Genomic DNA, 15340 nt, shown 5'->3' on the forward strand with positions numbered 1-15340 from the left:
GTAGTTTAGCAATAGTTGGTGTATCTGTGTATTTGATATTTTATGAAAACACTTTTACTGAGGTGTAATTTACATACCATAAATTTTACCCATTTTGTGTGCACAATTCAATGATTTTGTTCAACCATCACCATAAACCAGTTTTAGGACATTTGCATTACCCCAGTAAGATTCTTTGTAACATCTGCATTTACTCCCAGTTGCTTCTCCCAGCACCAGGCAACCACTAATCTATTTTGCCTCTGAGGATTTTGCCATTTCAGGACATTTCCTATAAATGGAACTATGCAATACATGGTGTCTGGTATCTGGCTTTCACTAAGAATAATGTTTTTGAAGTTTTTATTTTTTTACACATATTTTAATGATTTTAACGTTTAAAAAGATTTCATTTTATTTCAAAAATTCCAAATCTCACAGCATAAAGATTTAATAAAAATTGTCTTTTGGTCAAACTTTAAAAATACCACTCCATTGCCTCTTAGAGGTAACATTTAGTGCATGGGGTTTTGTACAGAAGACCTTAAGTCTCTCAATCTCAAAACCACAGCTGTGAACCAGAAGGAAAGAGGCCCAGCCCAGTGCATGGTATTTTCAGATGTTTTCTTAGCCCTAAAATAGGGTGGAGCTACATCACTGGTGGCTCTCCATCTTGTTCAGCCTCCATTCTCTTCACCCACACAATAACACCTCTGCTCCCATCAGTAACAGGATGGGGAGGTGAAGCACAGTGCAGTTATAGAGAGCCTCCACCAGGCAGGAAATCACCAAATCAGTTGATTTCTCAGATTCCTTTCAGCTCTTGTTTTATGAATCTCAAGTCTGAAAGGAACTTCCCCCACATTTGTTAAGTTCCCAGGGTTTCTCTTTGGAGTAAAGTCTTAGTGTATGCTGAAGCCTGAACTATACTAGCGGGTTTTCCCAGTCTCACCAAATTCAGAGTCACTCTAGTGCACATTCTCTGATGTGCAGAGTGAATGGAACATATGCCAATGGCTTTTCCACATGCAATACATTCCCAGGGTTTCTAGCAGGGTGAATTCACTGATATTTATAAAGGAAAGAGATTTGGCTGAAGTCTCTCCCACATTCATCATTTCCATAGTGTTTTTCTCAAGAATAAATTGTCTGATGTTTATTAAGAGATGAGCTCTACTAGAAGGCCTTCCCACACTTATTGCTTTCAAAGGGCTTCTCTTTTGTATGTGTTCTTGGTGCTTAGAGAAGTATCACAGATGGCTTTTATCACACTTGCAGTCTCTCTCCAGTTTGAGTTACATGATATTTATTTATTTATTTATTTATTTATTTATTTATTTACTTACTTACTGAATAAAATGTGACTGAAGGCTGTGTCATACTCATTGCACTGATAAGGTTTCTCTGGCCAGTAGAAACTGTCTGATGTTGAATAATGTGTGTCCCCTGACAAAAGCCTTTCCAAATCAGTCACATCTACTTGACTTCTCACCAATATGGCTTCTCTGAAAGCCCACCTTCTCTCTTGACATCAATAGAGCTTCTCTTTAGCATGTACTGTCTGATGTTGAATAAGACATGTTTTTCTTTTTTTTTAAGACATGTTTTTCAACCAAAAGTCTTCCCACATACATCACACATGCAAGATCTCCCTCCAGTGTGTCATGTGAGTAATGTGTGCACTCCAGCTTCCTACATTCACTGAATTTATATGGCTTTTTTTCCAGCATGACTTTTCTGATGTTTAATAAGAGATGCAGTATGAGCAAAGGCTCTCCCACATTCATTACATTTGTAGGGTTTCTCTCCAGTATGAAATCTATAATGTTGAGTGAGAGAGGAACTCTGGCTGAAGGCTCTCCCACATTTATTACATTGGTAAGGTTTCTCTCCAGTATGAAATCTATAATGTACGATGAGAGATGAGCTCTGGCTGAACGTTCGCCCACATTCCCTGCATTCATAGGGCTTTTCTCCAGTGTGAGTTCTCTGATGTTTAATAAGGGATGAAGTATGACCAAAGGCTCTCCCACACTCATTACATTTGTAAGGTTTCTCTCCAGTATGAAATCTATAATGTAGAACAAGAGATGAACTCTGGCTGAAGGCTCTCCCACATTCACTGCATTCATAGGGCTTTTCTCCAGTATGAGTTCTCTGATGTTTAATAAGGGATGAAATATGACCAAAGGCTCTTCCACATTCACTGCATTCATAGGGCTTTTCTCCAGTGTGACATCTCTGATGGCGCCTAAGTTCTGATTGGAAATGGAAAGACTTCCCACATTCATTACATTTACAAGGTTTCTTCCCTGGATGGGTTCTTGGGGAGTTATTTCTCCCTGAAGTCTGTCTGAATTCTGTATCACTTTTATAGGATCCTTCTCTTATAAGAACACTGTGTTGATTAGCAAAGACTGATCTTAAGCCTAAACTTCTCCCAAGTTCACTCCATTCATGATCTGTCCTTAGGGTAGTAGATTTGTGAGTGATTGATATTTCTTTCAGATGGGTCTCCTGGTCTTTTGGATGTATCTCTAATTGGTCATCATGACCACGGGTTGCTTTCAGTTGGCAGAAGCAGAGTTCATCTCTGATATGTTTTTCCACTGGTGTTGTCTGGAGTAAATCTTCTTTGGAAATTCCCTGATTTAGTACTGATTCTTTGACTTTAGGCTTTTTCTCCCAGTCTGAGGGGGAAAAAAAAACAAAAACAAAAAAACCCCAACATTTTAGCATTACTTATTCCATGTGCCCAGAGGAAGTCCTATAATGGATGTAAGATAATAAAGTTTTAAAATAATATCTGAGACATATACAGTTTCTTTCAAAAATAGTATATGTCCAAAGAAGGTTTTGAAGTTATCAAGAAGTGATAAGCAAGTGAATGGAGATTAGGAAAATCTGAAAAAACAGTGTTTGGATTCCAGTACATAAGGTAAATCCAAAGATCATAAAGATGAGAAGATGGTAGGAAGATGTTCTCCACAAAGTCCCCTCAGCACCTCAGTAATATATTGTATTACTGTATATAATTAAGATAGACAGAATAATTCTCCCCCAAAGACATCCATGCCCTAATCCCAAGAACTTGTAAATATGTTACTTTACATGATAAAAGGGACTTTGCAGATGTGATTAAGGGCCCACACCTTTAGATGGGGAGATTATCCTGGATTATTCAGTGGGCTCAATCTAATTACATAAATCCTTAAAATCAGAGAACATTTCCTGGCTGGGTCAGAGAGATGTGGTGTGAGAAGGATTCAGCCCACCACTTCTGGCTTTGAAGGTGGAGGAAGGGCATCAATGAGCCAAGGAATGTAGCAGTCTCTAGAAGCTGGAAACATTCCTCAGTCTGCAGCCAACAAGAAAACAAGGATCTCAGTTTCACAACTGCAAGAAATTGCTTCTGCCAACAATTCAAATGAGCAGAAAACAGATTCTCCCCTAGCCACTCCAGAAAGGAAAACACCTCTTACTGACATCTTATGTGAGATCCATGTCAGACTTCTGACCTATGAACTGTTAATAAACTTGTATTGTTTAAAGTCATTGTATTAGTCTGTTTCAGCAACAGTAGAAAACTAGTACAATAATAACACTTCTGGGATGCCTGGGTGGCTCAGCAGTTTAGTGCCTGCCTTTGGCCTAGGGCATGATCCTGGAGTCCCAGGATCGAGTCCTGTGTCAGGCTCCCTGCATGGGGCCTGCTTCTCCGTCTGCCTGTGTCTCTGCCTCTCTCTTTCTCTCTCTCATGAATAAATAAATCTTTTTTTAAAAATAACACTTCTGAAGAGGTAAATGACTAGTGATGCCAGATTCTAAGTCAGTAGGTCTTATGTGACCCCTGGAAATCTGGATGTTCAAGAAGCTCCCTGAGAGATTCTGAAACAGCCATGTTTGTAGAGCACTGTCAGCAGACATATTTATCTTAAGACTAGATCAACAGGTCATACCCTTGTTCCCATTCTGGATCAAAAAGATCAAGAAAATATTCATGAGGCAGGGATCAGCAAGTTCCCTCTCTGTCCTCTCTTCTAGGCTCCTTTAATGAGGCCCAGCCTGGGGGCACCTGGGTGGCTCAGATGGTTAAGTGTCTGCCTTGGGCTCAGGTCATGATCTCCAGGTCCAGGAATCAAGCTCCACATCGGGCTCCCAGCTCAATGGGGAGACTCCTCCTCCCCCCACCCTCCCCTCCTTGCCATTCCCCCTGATTGTGGTCTGTTTCTCTCTCTCTCTCTCTCAAATGAATAAATAAAATCTTAAAAAAAAATAAAAATAATTCTTAAAAAATGAGGCCCAGCCTGTGCTCCCAGGATTTGAGCACTGAGATTTACCTCTGATCCAGGGCTATGATTCTATCTCAGAGATAGACATTGGCACAGACTGTCACCTTCCTCCAGTGTGCTTGAACTACACATGGCAGGTGGGTCCAGAATTCTGCTCCAAGAGGTGAGACCTGTCAAGTACTCTCAAGTCACCTAGGAATGCATGGTCTCAAAGAAATGACAACAGACAGCAGGGAGTAATCTTTGTTCCTGGAACCAGCTCTGTTGAAGCTCAGCTTAATCAAACTTGAAGGTCTTCACCTTGATCTTGACATCCACCTGTCTGTCCTTGCCTATAACTCTTTAATATATAGGCCACTCAGCTGCACTGTTTGGTCTTTCACTCTCTTAACCCTGCTGATACAGGATAGCCTGGCCATTTACAACTGTCAGTCCTTAGATTCCATCCAACATTACCCATGTGACATCTAGTGATGCTGAGTGGCTCCAAGAACCCAGAAGGGGTGGGCAGAGATAGGTATCAAAGAAAGCATAAATGCTAGAGAAGAAAATGAACATCTCTTCTTCTGACACCAGATATAATTACAAAAGCCGAAGAGTATTTAAAATACTGCAGTGGAGGGCTCCTGACAAGTGGCCTCACCTCAAAGGAGAGCCCCCTGACCCCCAAGGGCTCAGGAAAACTTCTCGCCCATGGCTGGTTCTTACTATGTGTGATGCTGCTTAGGTCTCACTCACTCACCTGTTGACATTTCTCCCTCTAACACACAGGGCTCTTTCCCTTCCTCCAACTGGGAGATCACATATGGTTTAGACACTGGAAGCCCTGACGGTAGAAAAAGAAAAGGACCATGACTGCATATGTTAGAGGCCAAGGGCTTGGCCCTAGGTCTTTCTGGGGGAGAAATACTGTAGGTGTGGAGAGTCTCCAAAGAATAGGCATTGTAAAACATTAGGAGCAGAATCATGAAACTTATTACAATTTCATATGGAACAGGACCTTTCTTAGGCATGAGGACCCCAAAGACAGTGTAAATGTCTGATTCCATAACCCCAGGGCAAAACTCAGCCAAGAGGCCTAGAAACTCCAAGTTTTTAAACACCAATGAAATAAAGATGGCAGGCCTAATGGGCAGACTTTGGGCTTTGGAGGAGCCGAGCTCACCCAGAGAGGCCAGGTTCTTGAAGTTCTCCAGCATCACTTCACTGTACAGGTCCTTCTGAGCAGGGTTCAGCTGCCCCCATTCCCACTGGGTGAATTCCACAGCTACATCCTCGAATGTCATCAGATCCTGAAACATAGAAAACACCCTTGGACCCTTAGGGAGTGCACTAACAGCCCTGAGGAGAAGAGAGGGTGGTGTCTGAGTAGAACCTTAGGATGTACAAGGGATTCCAAGAGTTCCTAGCTATCCCAATGCCCCGTTTTGGGTTTTGTCATCTCAAAAATATTTTAAGCTGCTCTAGGGATTGTATTGTCCTTACTATTTGGTATTCTATCCAATGCCCACTTTTGTCAATATCATGGTGCTTAGAAATAGAATTAGGACCTCAAGGGAATCTGGCCTGTAGAAACATTCTGCTTAGGTAAGGGAAAAATGCAATCCATTTTCAACAGGTTTTACTCTCAAATTAGCTGCATTTAATTAGAATCAACTAGAAGGAACAGACTAATACGTTTTTCATTCTTTAAAAAAAAAAAATATCTACTTATTTGTGAGAGCATGTGAGTGAGTGTGGGAGGGGCAGAGGGAGAGGGACAGAGAAACTCCAGCAGGCTCCTCACTGAGCTTGGAGCCTGACATGAGGCTCAATCCCAAGACCCTGAGATGATGACCTGAGCCCAAACCAAGAGTTTGATACTTAACCAACTGGGCCACCTAGGGGCCCGTTTTGCATTCTCAAATGCACTAGTATCAGCAGTCTCCTGTTTTTGAAATATGTGACCTATAATTTTAATGACAATTTTACTAAGTCCAAATCAAATAATTTGGGATTTATAATTTATCACCCCCTCCCACTAGTACAGGCACACAGTTCAGCAGAAGTATATCAAGTGGCCTTATAATAAATCAGTTAAGCCTTTTGTGAGTTGGATTACCATGAATCCTCTCCCCCAAAGCCTATTCACTTTTTAATTCCTACTCATTCAGTTCCTGAATGTGCAAAATTGACAGTGAGAGACCCTGGATCCCAGGTCCCCATAAGGTACAACTTTCTGGGGGTCCCAGCCAGAACTATCCTGTCATCGTCTAACAGCAATTAGAACACGTCCCAGTTGACTTACACTGTTTAATAATCCACATATCTGAACTAGAATGCAGATAAATGAAGGCAGTATAAATTTACTTTTTCCAAAATATGTTTAGAAATCAAATCCCATTTAGGCATTGATTCCATTGGATAAGTCAAAGTAAAATTTTACATTAACACGAAAGTCTGTCCAAAATATAAAATATGGAAAACTCACTACTATTTGTTCAAAATAGTCACTGGCTCTCCCTACAGGATTGAGTTCCCAGCCCCACTGACCTAGTGGTATTCAAATAATCTGCTTTCCCAAATGGAATGTAAAACATGTAATGCAGGCAAGATATAAACCTTTGTTGGTATAAGTCTTTGAGGATTTGCTGTTATTACAGCATAACTAGCCTAAAGTGACTCATTAAAAAACTGGTACTCAATATAGGGTTCCACCATAACAAAAACCCTAGAACATGTGACTTTGGCTTCAGGGCCAGGTAGTAAAGAAACTTATTGGTGAGATGGCAGCCCATGTAATTTGGCGGTGGAATGTGTGCTAAAACAGTTGTCTGCAATAACTGGAAAGATGGACAATATAAGCATGAACTTGTGATGTTTAAGAAGAGGCTAGGACATCAGTAGTGTGAGTTGCTTGTTATTGGCAGAATTTGACAAAATACTACAAGAAAAAGAAATGAGCTCAAGAGTTTACCAGTTTGACAAAAATAAAAAAGGAAAGCAAAAGAAAGTGTCCAGAAATTTCAAGACTTGCAGAGTTAGAGATTTAACCAATTATCGTTTCCAATTGGTCAAAGGCAACATAGATAGGGCTTTTGCATGACAAAAGATTATTAAAATTCAACCTAAGGGAAGAACCAAATCATGAGTGTGGTAGTCAAACCTTTTGTTTAAATCTCTGAATAATTTCAGATAGCTCCCAAGAAATCCCTTTCAGGGCAACTAAATTGCTTAGTGACTAAGAATGGTTGTCCCGAGATAACACCCAAGCTCCATAATTAAGCCTAAAGAAAGGAGCATATTAAAAAAAGAACTCTGGGTTAAACTGTTGACATATAGAAATGATAGAAAACAAATAGATTAAAAGCTGATTACAGTTCAAGAGTTACACTGAAAGTCTGTGACTTGAGAAAATTCTTGGGCCATCAACCTCCTCAGGCAGGATGAAAAACCTGCTTAGCCCTCAAGTGACATTATTCTCCAAAATAATTTCATTGTCCAAGGAGGATACTGCAAAAGGAACTTGGGAGCAGAGCCAAGAGCTAAGGGGAACACTGGACTGAGGAGCTCCACCTAGGAAGGAGAACCAGGACTTAACCAAAAGACTTCCCAATCCTGAGATCAGTGGGGCTCACCAAGTCTGCCAAGTGGAATTTCATAGTTGCTATGGACCTGAGACTGCTGGGCTCCCCCCATGCTTCCCCATTCTGAATAGGGATGCTTATTATGATTATCCTATCTCCATTGTTCCACTGTACATTGAGTATATGGATTGAGGCAATTTGTCCTTTAAGCTCATTGTCTCCAGATCCAAAGGAGAAACATCCAGACCTGAAGGTGAGGCCATCACACCATCCATGACTTTGATCTTGATGCTCCTACTAGTTAACTAAATGGAGTTTTGGGTTATCTTGAGGAGAGAATTTGTGTGGAGGAAGGGAAGTGAATATTTGTAAGAAAAGAGACCGTATTAAAAAAAAAAAAAAAAAAAAAAAAGAGACCGTATTAGACTAATTATGTGTTCGAAATATTCACTGCCCCTCCTCTGGCACCCCTCACTATGGGAGGCTTATACCTCCCACTTCAATGATGTTAGTTAGGCTTGTCACATGACTTGCTTCAGCCAAAGGGTTGTGGGCAGAAGCAACACCTGCCCCTTCTGGGCAGAAGCCAGAACCACTTCCTGGTTCTGACATTGCACTTTTCCCTGCTACATAACATATCCCAGCACAGGGTTGATCTTTCAGCCTTAATCCCAGAGCAAAGAGGGTTGGAGCAATCACAGCTCATCCACTACTGATATGTAATATAAAGAAGAAATACACCTTTGTTACTATGAGCCATTGAGGTCTACAGGCCATTGTTATTACCACATAACTAAATTAAGCTGATAAAACTCTGAATCTCTACATTGAGGCCAAAGAGGTTTAAACTCTATTTATTACTCTACTAGTTATTTGTAAGAATTCCCTATTGGTGGGGGTTCCCCTACTGGCTAGAAGATTAAACTCAAGTGTCTATCCTTAAGCTAGAATACATAAACTACCATATTGTGTGCTAGGAAACAACGCAGGCTGGCATCCACAGCCCTCCACTTGGTTCTCCAGCCTACTACAGCCAAATTTGAATCCACTTCGGAATCAGTCACCATTACCTCCTCTACCTCCATCACAGCTGAAGCTGACAAGGACTAAGCAATTACTATTTGCCGGAAGACTCCAGCAAAAATATGAGGTAATTGCATTATTGAGTGGTTAAGATCTTAGAGCCAGACAACCTGGATCTGAAACTAGGATGCCTTTCTTATGAGCTAGATAACCATGAACAAGTTACTTTATCTCTCTGCGCCTTGATTTTCTTGGTTACCTCTCTGTGCCTAAGTTGCCACTCTTCAAAATGAGAATGTTTGAAAGATGAAATGAGGCAGTATAAGTAAGTTGTGTAGAGTAGTTCCTGATACATATTTGGTTTTGAGTACATAATGGCTATTGCTGTTTTTATCACTATCATTAATGTGATTACCATCCTCATTCTACAGTTGGCAAAAACAATGCATGGAGAAGTTAGGTGAGTCTCCCAGCCAGGAAGTAGTAAGTTAAGTCTATTTCCTCACTAATCCAGGAAGATAACATTGGAACAAGGACACAGCCTCCATACCTTCAGACCTCCTTGTCCCCTCTTCTCCATAAGCCTTCCCCCAACCTCTCCAACACAGGGTTATTCTTTCACTAAACCTTGAAGGAAAGGCCTATCTGTGCCACTCCTCTCCGTCATTAACCACAGATATCCTTACTGTGACTGGGGCTGCATCCTGAGCACCAGAGTCCTCCCCTTTCTGTGGTAGTGACACATTTTCAAGGCCAAGGATCTCTCACATTACTTGGTACTCACTGCAGTGCTCATGACAGAAATAAATCACAGGATCTGACTGCATACTGAGCAGAGGGGAAAGGGTTCTGGAAAGGGATGGCGAGGCCAGCATCCACCTTGATGAGCTCAGCCTCCTGCAGAGCAGGAATTGGGGTCAGTCTGGCGAACAAAGAGGCCTCAGAGAAAAGGAGGCAAAGACATCCATAGTTCAGTAATTTGAGGAAAAATGAAGAGAACCCCAACTCACCTGGGGCCTGGCTTTCAGGAATAAACTGGTTGTTCCCTTTTCTCCTGGGTATCTCTCTGGAGGAAGAGCAGGGTCCTGAGAAGGGAGAACTAGGAAGGCGAAAGGAGCATAAGGAAGGCTAACCCTATGGCCTTTGCAGCTCCCAGACTCCCCAGGCTGGAGATCCCTGAAGAGTCAATGTGTCACCTCCATGGTTCTGGGGACAGAGCTGGGTTAAAGGGAACTGAGGGGCAGCCTCTAGCTATCCCACACAAGGGAGAAGTACACAACACTCCACTCCCCTGTCCAAAGGCCACAGCAGGCTGCAAGTAACTGAAGTATCACTATAGTCTGGCCACTCCATTGGATAGTTGTTTACTGGGCATCCAACATATAGGTCCTCTACTAGGCCTTTTTAAAACATAAACATGGAGAAGACTTTCAAGGAACTTTAAATCTAGCCTGCCGTGTAAGACAGGTTAAGAATACAAGACAAGGCCCAAGGCACAGCCAGAGAGGGATATAGACTTTAAGGAAAAGAAGTTACACCTTTCCCCTTATCCTTGGGAGCCCAGGTCAAAGGTCAACTCTTCCTGAGTTCCCAAGCACCAGTAGGTCTCTGTAAGCACATTTTGCAAGTCCTTCTATGATAGAGTTTTGTTTCATACTGTTTTTAAAGCCTGAATACAAACAACTAACACCAGCCATACCAGAGTAGTGATTATAGCTAACAAAAACAGAAGCATGGAAGTGGCAGGCAACATAGTATAATATAGGTCAGCACTTCTCAAACTTTAATGTGTGTACGGATTCCTGAGGATCTCATTAAACAGACTCTCATTCAGTGGATGTGTACGGCCTGAGAGTCTGCATCTTTAAAGAGTTTCGAGATGATTCCTGTGCTGATGGTCTACAGAACACAGAGCATAAAGGAATACATGGGGGGTGGTAGTCTCTAAGATGTGGCCCAGTTCTTTTGGCCAGTCTTGCGAACTTGACACTGTGTGAAGAATGAGAAATCAAATTAAAATGCCCATTTGATGAAGGACAGGAGATTCTAAATTTACAAAGGAATGGCTTAAAACCTCCTGGGTCACCTGGTTTGCCCGGTCCCTAATACTAATGAAAGGGTGTCTAGAGGAGGTACCCCCCATGTACACTGCTAATCTCCTACGCAGCTGAGCTAGCAGAACTAGAGGAATCTCACTACTTATTGAAGCAATAAAGGAAATGATGGCGAGGCTCTAAATGGCCCCGCTGCCATCTGATCTCTGGCCAAGGGCCACTCCCTCACAGCCTCCTCTCCCACCCTCCCTGCTCTCTGGCCTTTGGAAAGTCTTCCGTGGCCATGGAAGACTGGCCTCTACCACAGTGTCTGGACACTGGGACTTCATGCTCCTGGCCCTGAAAAATCAGGAAATACCACAGGGAAGGCGGCTGCAGCCTCTGCCCCATCAGTGGGTTCCCCGGCCTCTCCCTAGGGTCGTCCTGCGCCTCGGCCCGCTACTAACTCCCCAGAAGGGCTTCTGGCCCTCTGCACCCTCGAGAGCCAAACCTGATGCAGTGGAGTCCATAGCTGGGGCTAAGGGGCGACGTCCTTTCATTAGGTCCAAATCTCTGTCCTGTGGCCTCAGCCCTTCGGTTCGGGCAGCAGAGAGCAAGCTGGGTGACACCGGGCATTCCCACTGCGCGCGGAGACGTCCAGCCCACCCGCGGGGACCAGAGCAGGGCAGCGAAAGCCGGACGCCCGGGCGGGGCGGTTCCCCGCTTTCGGGCGCGCGCTCAGACCCTCACGACCCGGGCCCGCTGGCCCCGCTCGGCCGCCCGTCTCCTCGGGACCAGGCTCTGGGACCCCGTTCCCACGCGGACCCACACCCACAGTGACGACCACACCACCAGCGACCTCGGGGCCCAGTGCTCCTCCGCGGCCCTAGGACAACCGGGATTCAGGGGAGAGCCTCCCTGGGCAAGGACCGGCCCTGCAACTCTGTCCCGCAGCTCCAGGCCTCCACAGCCCCTGCAGGCGGGCAGGCGGGCAGGCGGGCAGGCGGAGGGGCTCTCCCAACGCCGTCACGGACTGGGGCGCCGTGCCCAGCACAGGCCTGCCCGCCCCAAGGCGCGGAGCCCACAAAATGTGGAGCCCACCGCGGCCGCGGTACCGACCCAACACCCGTCCCGCGCCTGCGCAGACGCGCCGCCGCGCGGAGGTCAGAGGAGGGAGGGACGGCGGGGCGGGGCGGGGCGGGGCGGGGCGAGCGCGCCTGCGCCCTGGAGCCCGAGCGCCGGGTTTCGGGCGCTGGGTCCCGGCGTCCCTGGGAGCTGCTGTGCTCCCACCCCGCTCTAGGAACTGGGAGCAGCCCCTATGGTAGGCTCCGTAGCGGGGTTTGGGGCTGTCCAGCCAGAAGCCACTGGAAATTTTTAAAAAGAAGCCTGGGCCCTACCTGATTTGTACTGATTTCCAGGAGGTTCCCCGGGCATAATTCTTACCGGCTGCGCAAGAGATACTGACGGCTCATCGCTAGCTACGAAGTGCTGTTATACAGGCTGTCCCGTGCCTCTCCGCCTTTTTCCCACCGCCCCAAGTTCTCGAATAAAGGACCATGGACTCCTTCCTGCTCCAGAAATGAGTATCGTTTAGGACTTGAAAGAAATGTAGAGACGGTCTGAATATTAAAACAACGGCTCCCCGGTGGCAGTCCTCGGCCAGAGAAGGGACCTGTGGGGACTGAGAGTGGTTTATTGTAGACCCTATCTAGGGGTTCAGGGACAACCCATTAAATCAGGGCAAAACCTCCCATCTTCCCATCTTGCTTTCAATCTCTGTGTCACTTTTTGCCGGCACTATAGTGGTACACATGGCCAGGATGGCACAGCAAGTGCCCAACAAGAAAGCCCTCTTCCTCTGGGGTGGGGAGGGAGCTCCTGAACCTGGCGGGGGGCGGGGGGGAGTGGGGGGGGGGGCGTCTGCCAGGAAACCATGGCTGGCCCAGGAATTTCTGTTCTCTTTTGGACTCTGGAATTAAAAAGGTGAAGAGATGGACAAATGAGAGGAAAAAAAATTCATCTCATTGGTAGCTTAGCAGGACTAGATAGAAATAGAACTGCTTCAGATTAACTTGAGGGGTGCCACCTGTCCCTGACAGGCCTTTTGGCATTGGCCTGCTGCAGAATCTGAAATTTTGGTCCTCAAATTTAGGACAGAGCTTGAACCAAGGCCTGTGTCACGATACACATTTGTTACCCAGGGGAGTTAATCAATAGCTTAACAGGGATGTCCCTTCTTCCATAGTGCTCTGGTGTGCCACTTGATGTCAACTACTTTCAGAGTAGCTCTGGTCCCCAGCAACCTGGTAAGTTTGTGCATTACCCCAACATTCCCTTTTGCTGCTCCTTTGCAATCAAACATTCCTCCCATTCCAACCCTTGTGACCACTGCTCTGTTCTGTCCCTAGAGTTTTGCCTTTTCCGGAATGTCATATAAATAGGATTATACAGTATGTAACCTTTTGAGAGTGGCTTTTATACCTCAGTATTAAGACCTTGAGATCTGTGTTTTCATGGGGATCAAGAGTTCATCCCTTTGTACTCGAGTCCAGCTGTCCTGTAAGGAAGGCTGTCCTAAGGAACTATAGAGCACATCTATTTACATGCTATATACCAGAACACTTGCCCACATTTAGCTGCAGAGAAACGTACTTTAAACATGTGCCCAGCTAAAATTCTATTCTATTCTATTATTCTCCATGGAAGATGGAGAGAAAAAATGGGAAACAACAAAGTTTAGGAATAATATTGATAAACTGTAGTTTACCCAGAGGAAGAACAGGTAGCAAGAACATCTCTAAATCAAATTAGCCTGAAGGAGATGGCTTACCCAATTTTAAGAACTAATTATAAAAAACAAAAATGTGAAAGGTCCTTTTGGTTTTTTTTTTTAAGCTTTTTATTTACTCATGGGGGACACACAGAGAGAAGCAGAGACATAGGAAGAGGGAGAACCAGGCTCCTCAAGGGGAGCCTGAGGTGGGGACTTGATCCTAGAACTCCCAGACCACGCCCAGAACCACCCAGGCATCCCTGAAAGGTCCTTTTGTAAGACAAAACTGAAGCACAGATTTTTCTACAGGTCCTCTGTGTGCTCAGACATCCCTCATCACACAACCTCCAACTTTCCTGGGTTGGGAGCCCCATGGTAAAAACAGAAACGTGTTCACAATTAAGCCTCAGGTATATGGAGTCATTGAGGGTGGACTAAAGATGCCCAGTGGTGGCCATTTTGAAAAAAAGTATTACAAAAACAAAAACGTAGACATAGAAAGCCATTCCAATCTGGAATCAGACTTGGGTATGAAAAGAAGCAGTGTTTTTCAGGTATAGTGTGAAATTGTGCCTATTTCTCTCCCACCCTATCACCCAGCTTCTGATGATACACATGCACTCCAGGAAAGAAAGCTAGTAGTAGTAACTAAACAATATTACTACTAAGTAGCCAAACCTCTTTTCTAGAAGAGTAACCATCTCCTCCCCCTTAGAATGAGTGACAAAAATTACCACTAAGGGCCATGCTATTCTTCTAAGGTAGCCCCTCTAAAAAGGCCCCATGACATAAAGGGGTGATGCTTTCTTCTGTGAGAGAGGTAGGTAGGTGGATAGATATTGGAAGGATGTAGATCTGAACAAAGAATACCAGTTAGCAGCAGCTATGAAGAGATGCTTAGAGAAATAAGGCCAAAAGGTGTCCAAGAAGAGTCTTACAACTGCAAGAGGTGGCCTAGGAAGAGCAAAGATTGCTGGTAGAAGCAACTTAGGAAGTAATACAGGCAAGCAGAACTGTGAGGCAGAGGAGTATTGGTTGAAATAGGGACACTGCAAAGCTACTAGCCAGAGTCCCTAATTACAAGCAATCCATCTTTTTTTTTTTTCATTCCACTCCATCCCTACTTCTCATAGAGAAACATCCATAAAAGGGGGAAGGCTGAAATCCTATGTGGCAAGTTTGTTTTAATGGTTACAGATTCTTTGACACACAGTCATGGGTATATGGTGTCTTCCTTTGAATCTGGCCAAGCTTGTAACTGCTTCAACCAATAGTGTACAACCAATAGTGTACAAGTGACACTACTGATTTTCAAGGCTAGGTCCTAAAAGGCCAAGGGGCTTCTATTTTGCTCACTGAGGTACTCTCTTGGAGCACTGAGCAGCCATATACCCTGCCTGATTACCCTGAAACCATCTACTGTGAGGTAGTCCAAGAACAAAGAGAAACTACAAGTAGAAACTCTGGCCCATGGTCCCAACTGAGCCCAGCCACGGCTGCCAATTCAGGTACCAGACACGAATGGAGAAGCCTATTTAAGTCCTCCTAACTGAGGGTCCAGAAATCATAAAATGGTGAAGCAGAAGCAAGCCATTGCTGCTGAGCCCTGTCCAAATTCCTGACCCACAGAATCTATTAGCATGATACACAAGTTTTAAGCTACTAAGTTCGGAG

General features: G+C 44.5%; 2 protein-coding genes and 1 long non-coding RNA gene across 9 annotated transcripts in view; 2 read left to right on the plus strand and 1 right to left on the minus strand.

Annotated features, from left to right (window-relative positions):
• The window catches only part of ZNF514 (zinc finger protein 514), a 17707-nt gene continuing 2367 nt past the window's right edge, over positions 1–15340 (minus strand). The window contains exons 1-5 of one of the 6 annotated variants that reach the window (XM_077843357.1): positions 11405–12044; positions 9871–9926; positions 5437–5563; positions 5014–5097; positions 1–2669 (exon numbers count right to left, since the gene is read on the minus strand). In XM_077843357.1, the coding sequence (XP_077699483.1) occupies positions 1687–2669; positions 5014–5097; positions 5437–5563; positions 9871–9926; positions 11405–11453 (1299 nt within the window). In that variant the 5' untranslated portion in view covers positions 11454–12044 and the 3' untranslated portion in view covers positions 1–1686. Of the gene's footprint in view, positions 2670–5013; positions 5098–5436; positions 5564–9870; positions 9960–11404; positions 12045–15340 lie in introns of those variants that run through there. The other 5 variants (XM_077843359.1, XM_077843356.1, XM_077843360.1 and 2 more) reach the window with 5 other exon arrangements.
• LOC144280890 (uncharacterized) lies at positions 12100–12459 on the plus strand. The gene is made up of 2 exons (XR_013349310.1): positions 12100–12214; positions 12312–12459. It is a non-coding gene; the product is annotated as an uncharacterized LOC144280890 (long non-coding RNA).
• Positions 12832–15340, plus strand: part of LOC144280888 (uncharacterized) — a 20399-nt gene continuing 17890 nt past the window's right edge. For both annotated transcript variants that reach the window (XM_077843368.1, XM_077843369.1), the window contains exon 1: positions 12832–13199. The gene's annotated coding sequence lies outside the window, so the exon portion shown is untranslated. The remainder of the gene's footprint in view (positions 13200–15340) is intronic.

This window comes from Canis aureus, chromosome 12 (genome assembly GCF_053574225.1).
Source record: "Canis aureus isolate CA01 chromosome 12, VMU_Caureus_v.1.0, whole genome shotgun sequence".
NCBI lineage: Eukaryota > Metazoa > Chordata > Mammalia > Carnivora > Canidae > Canis > Canis aureus.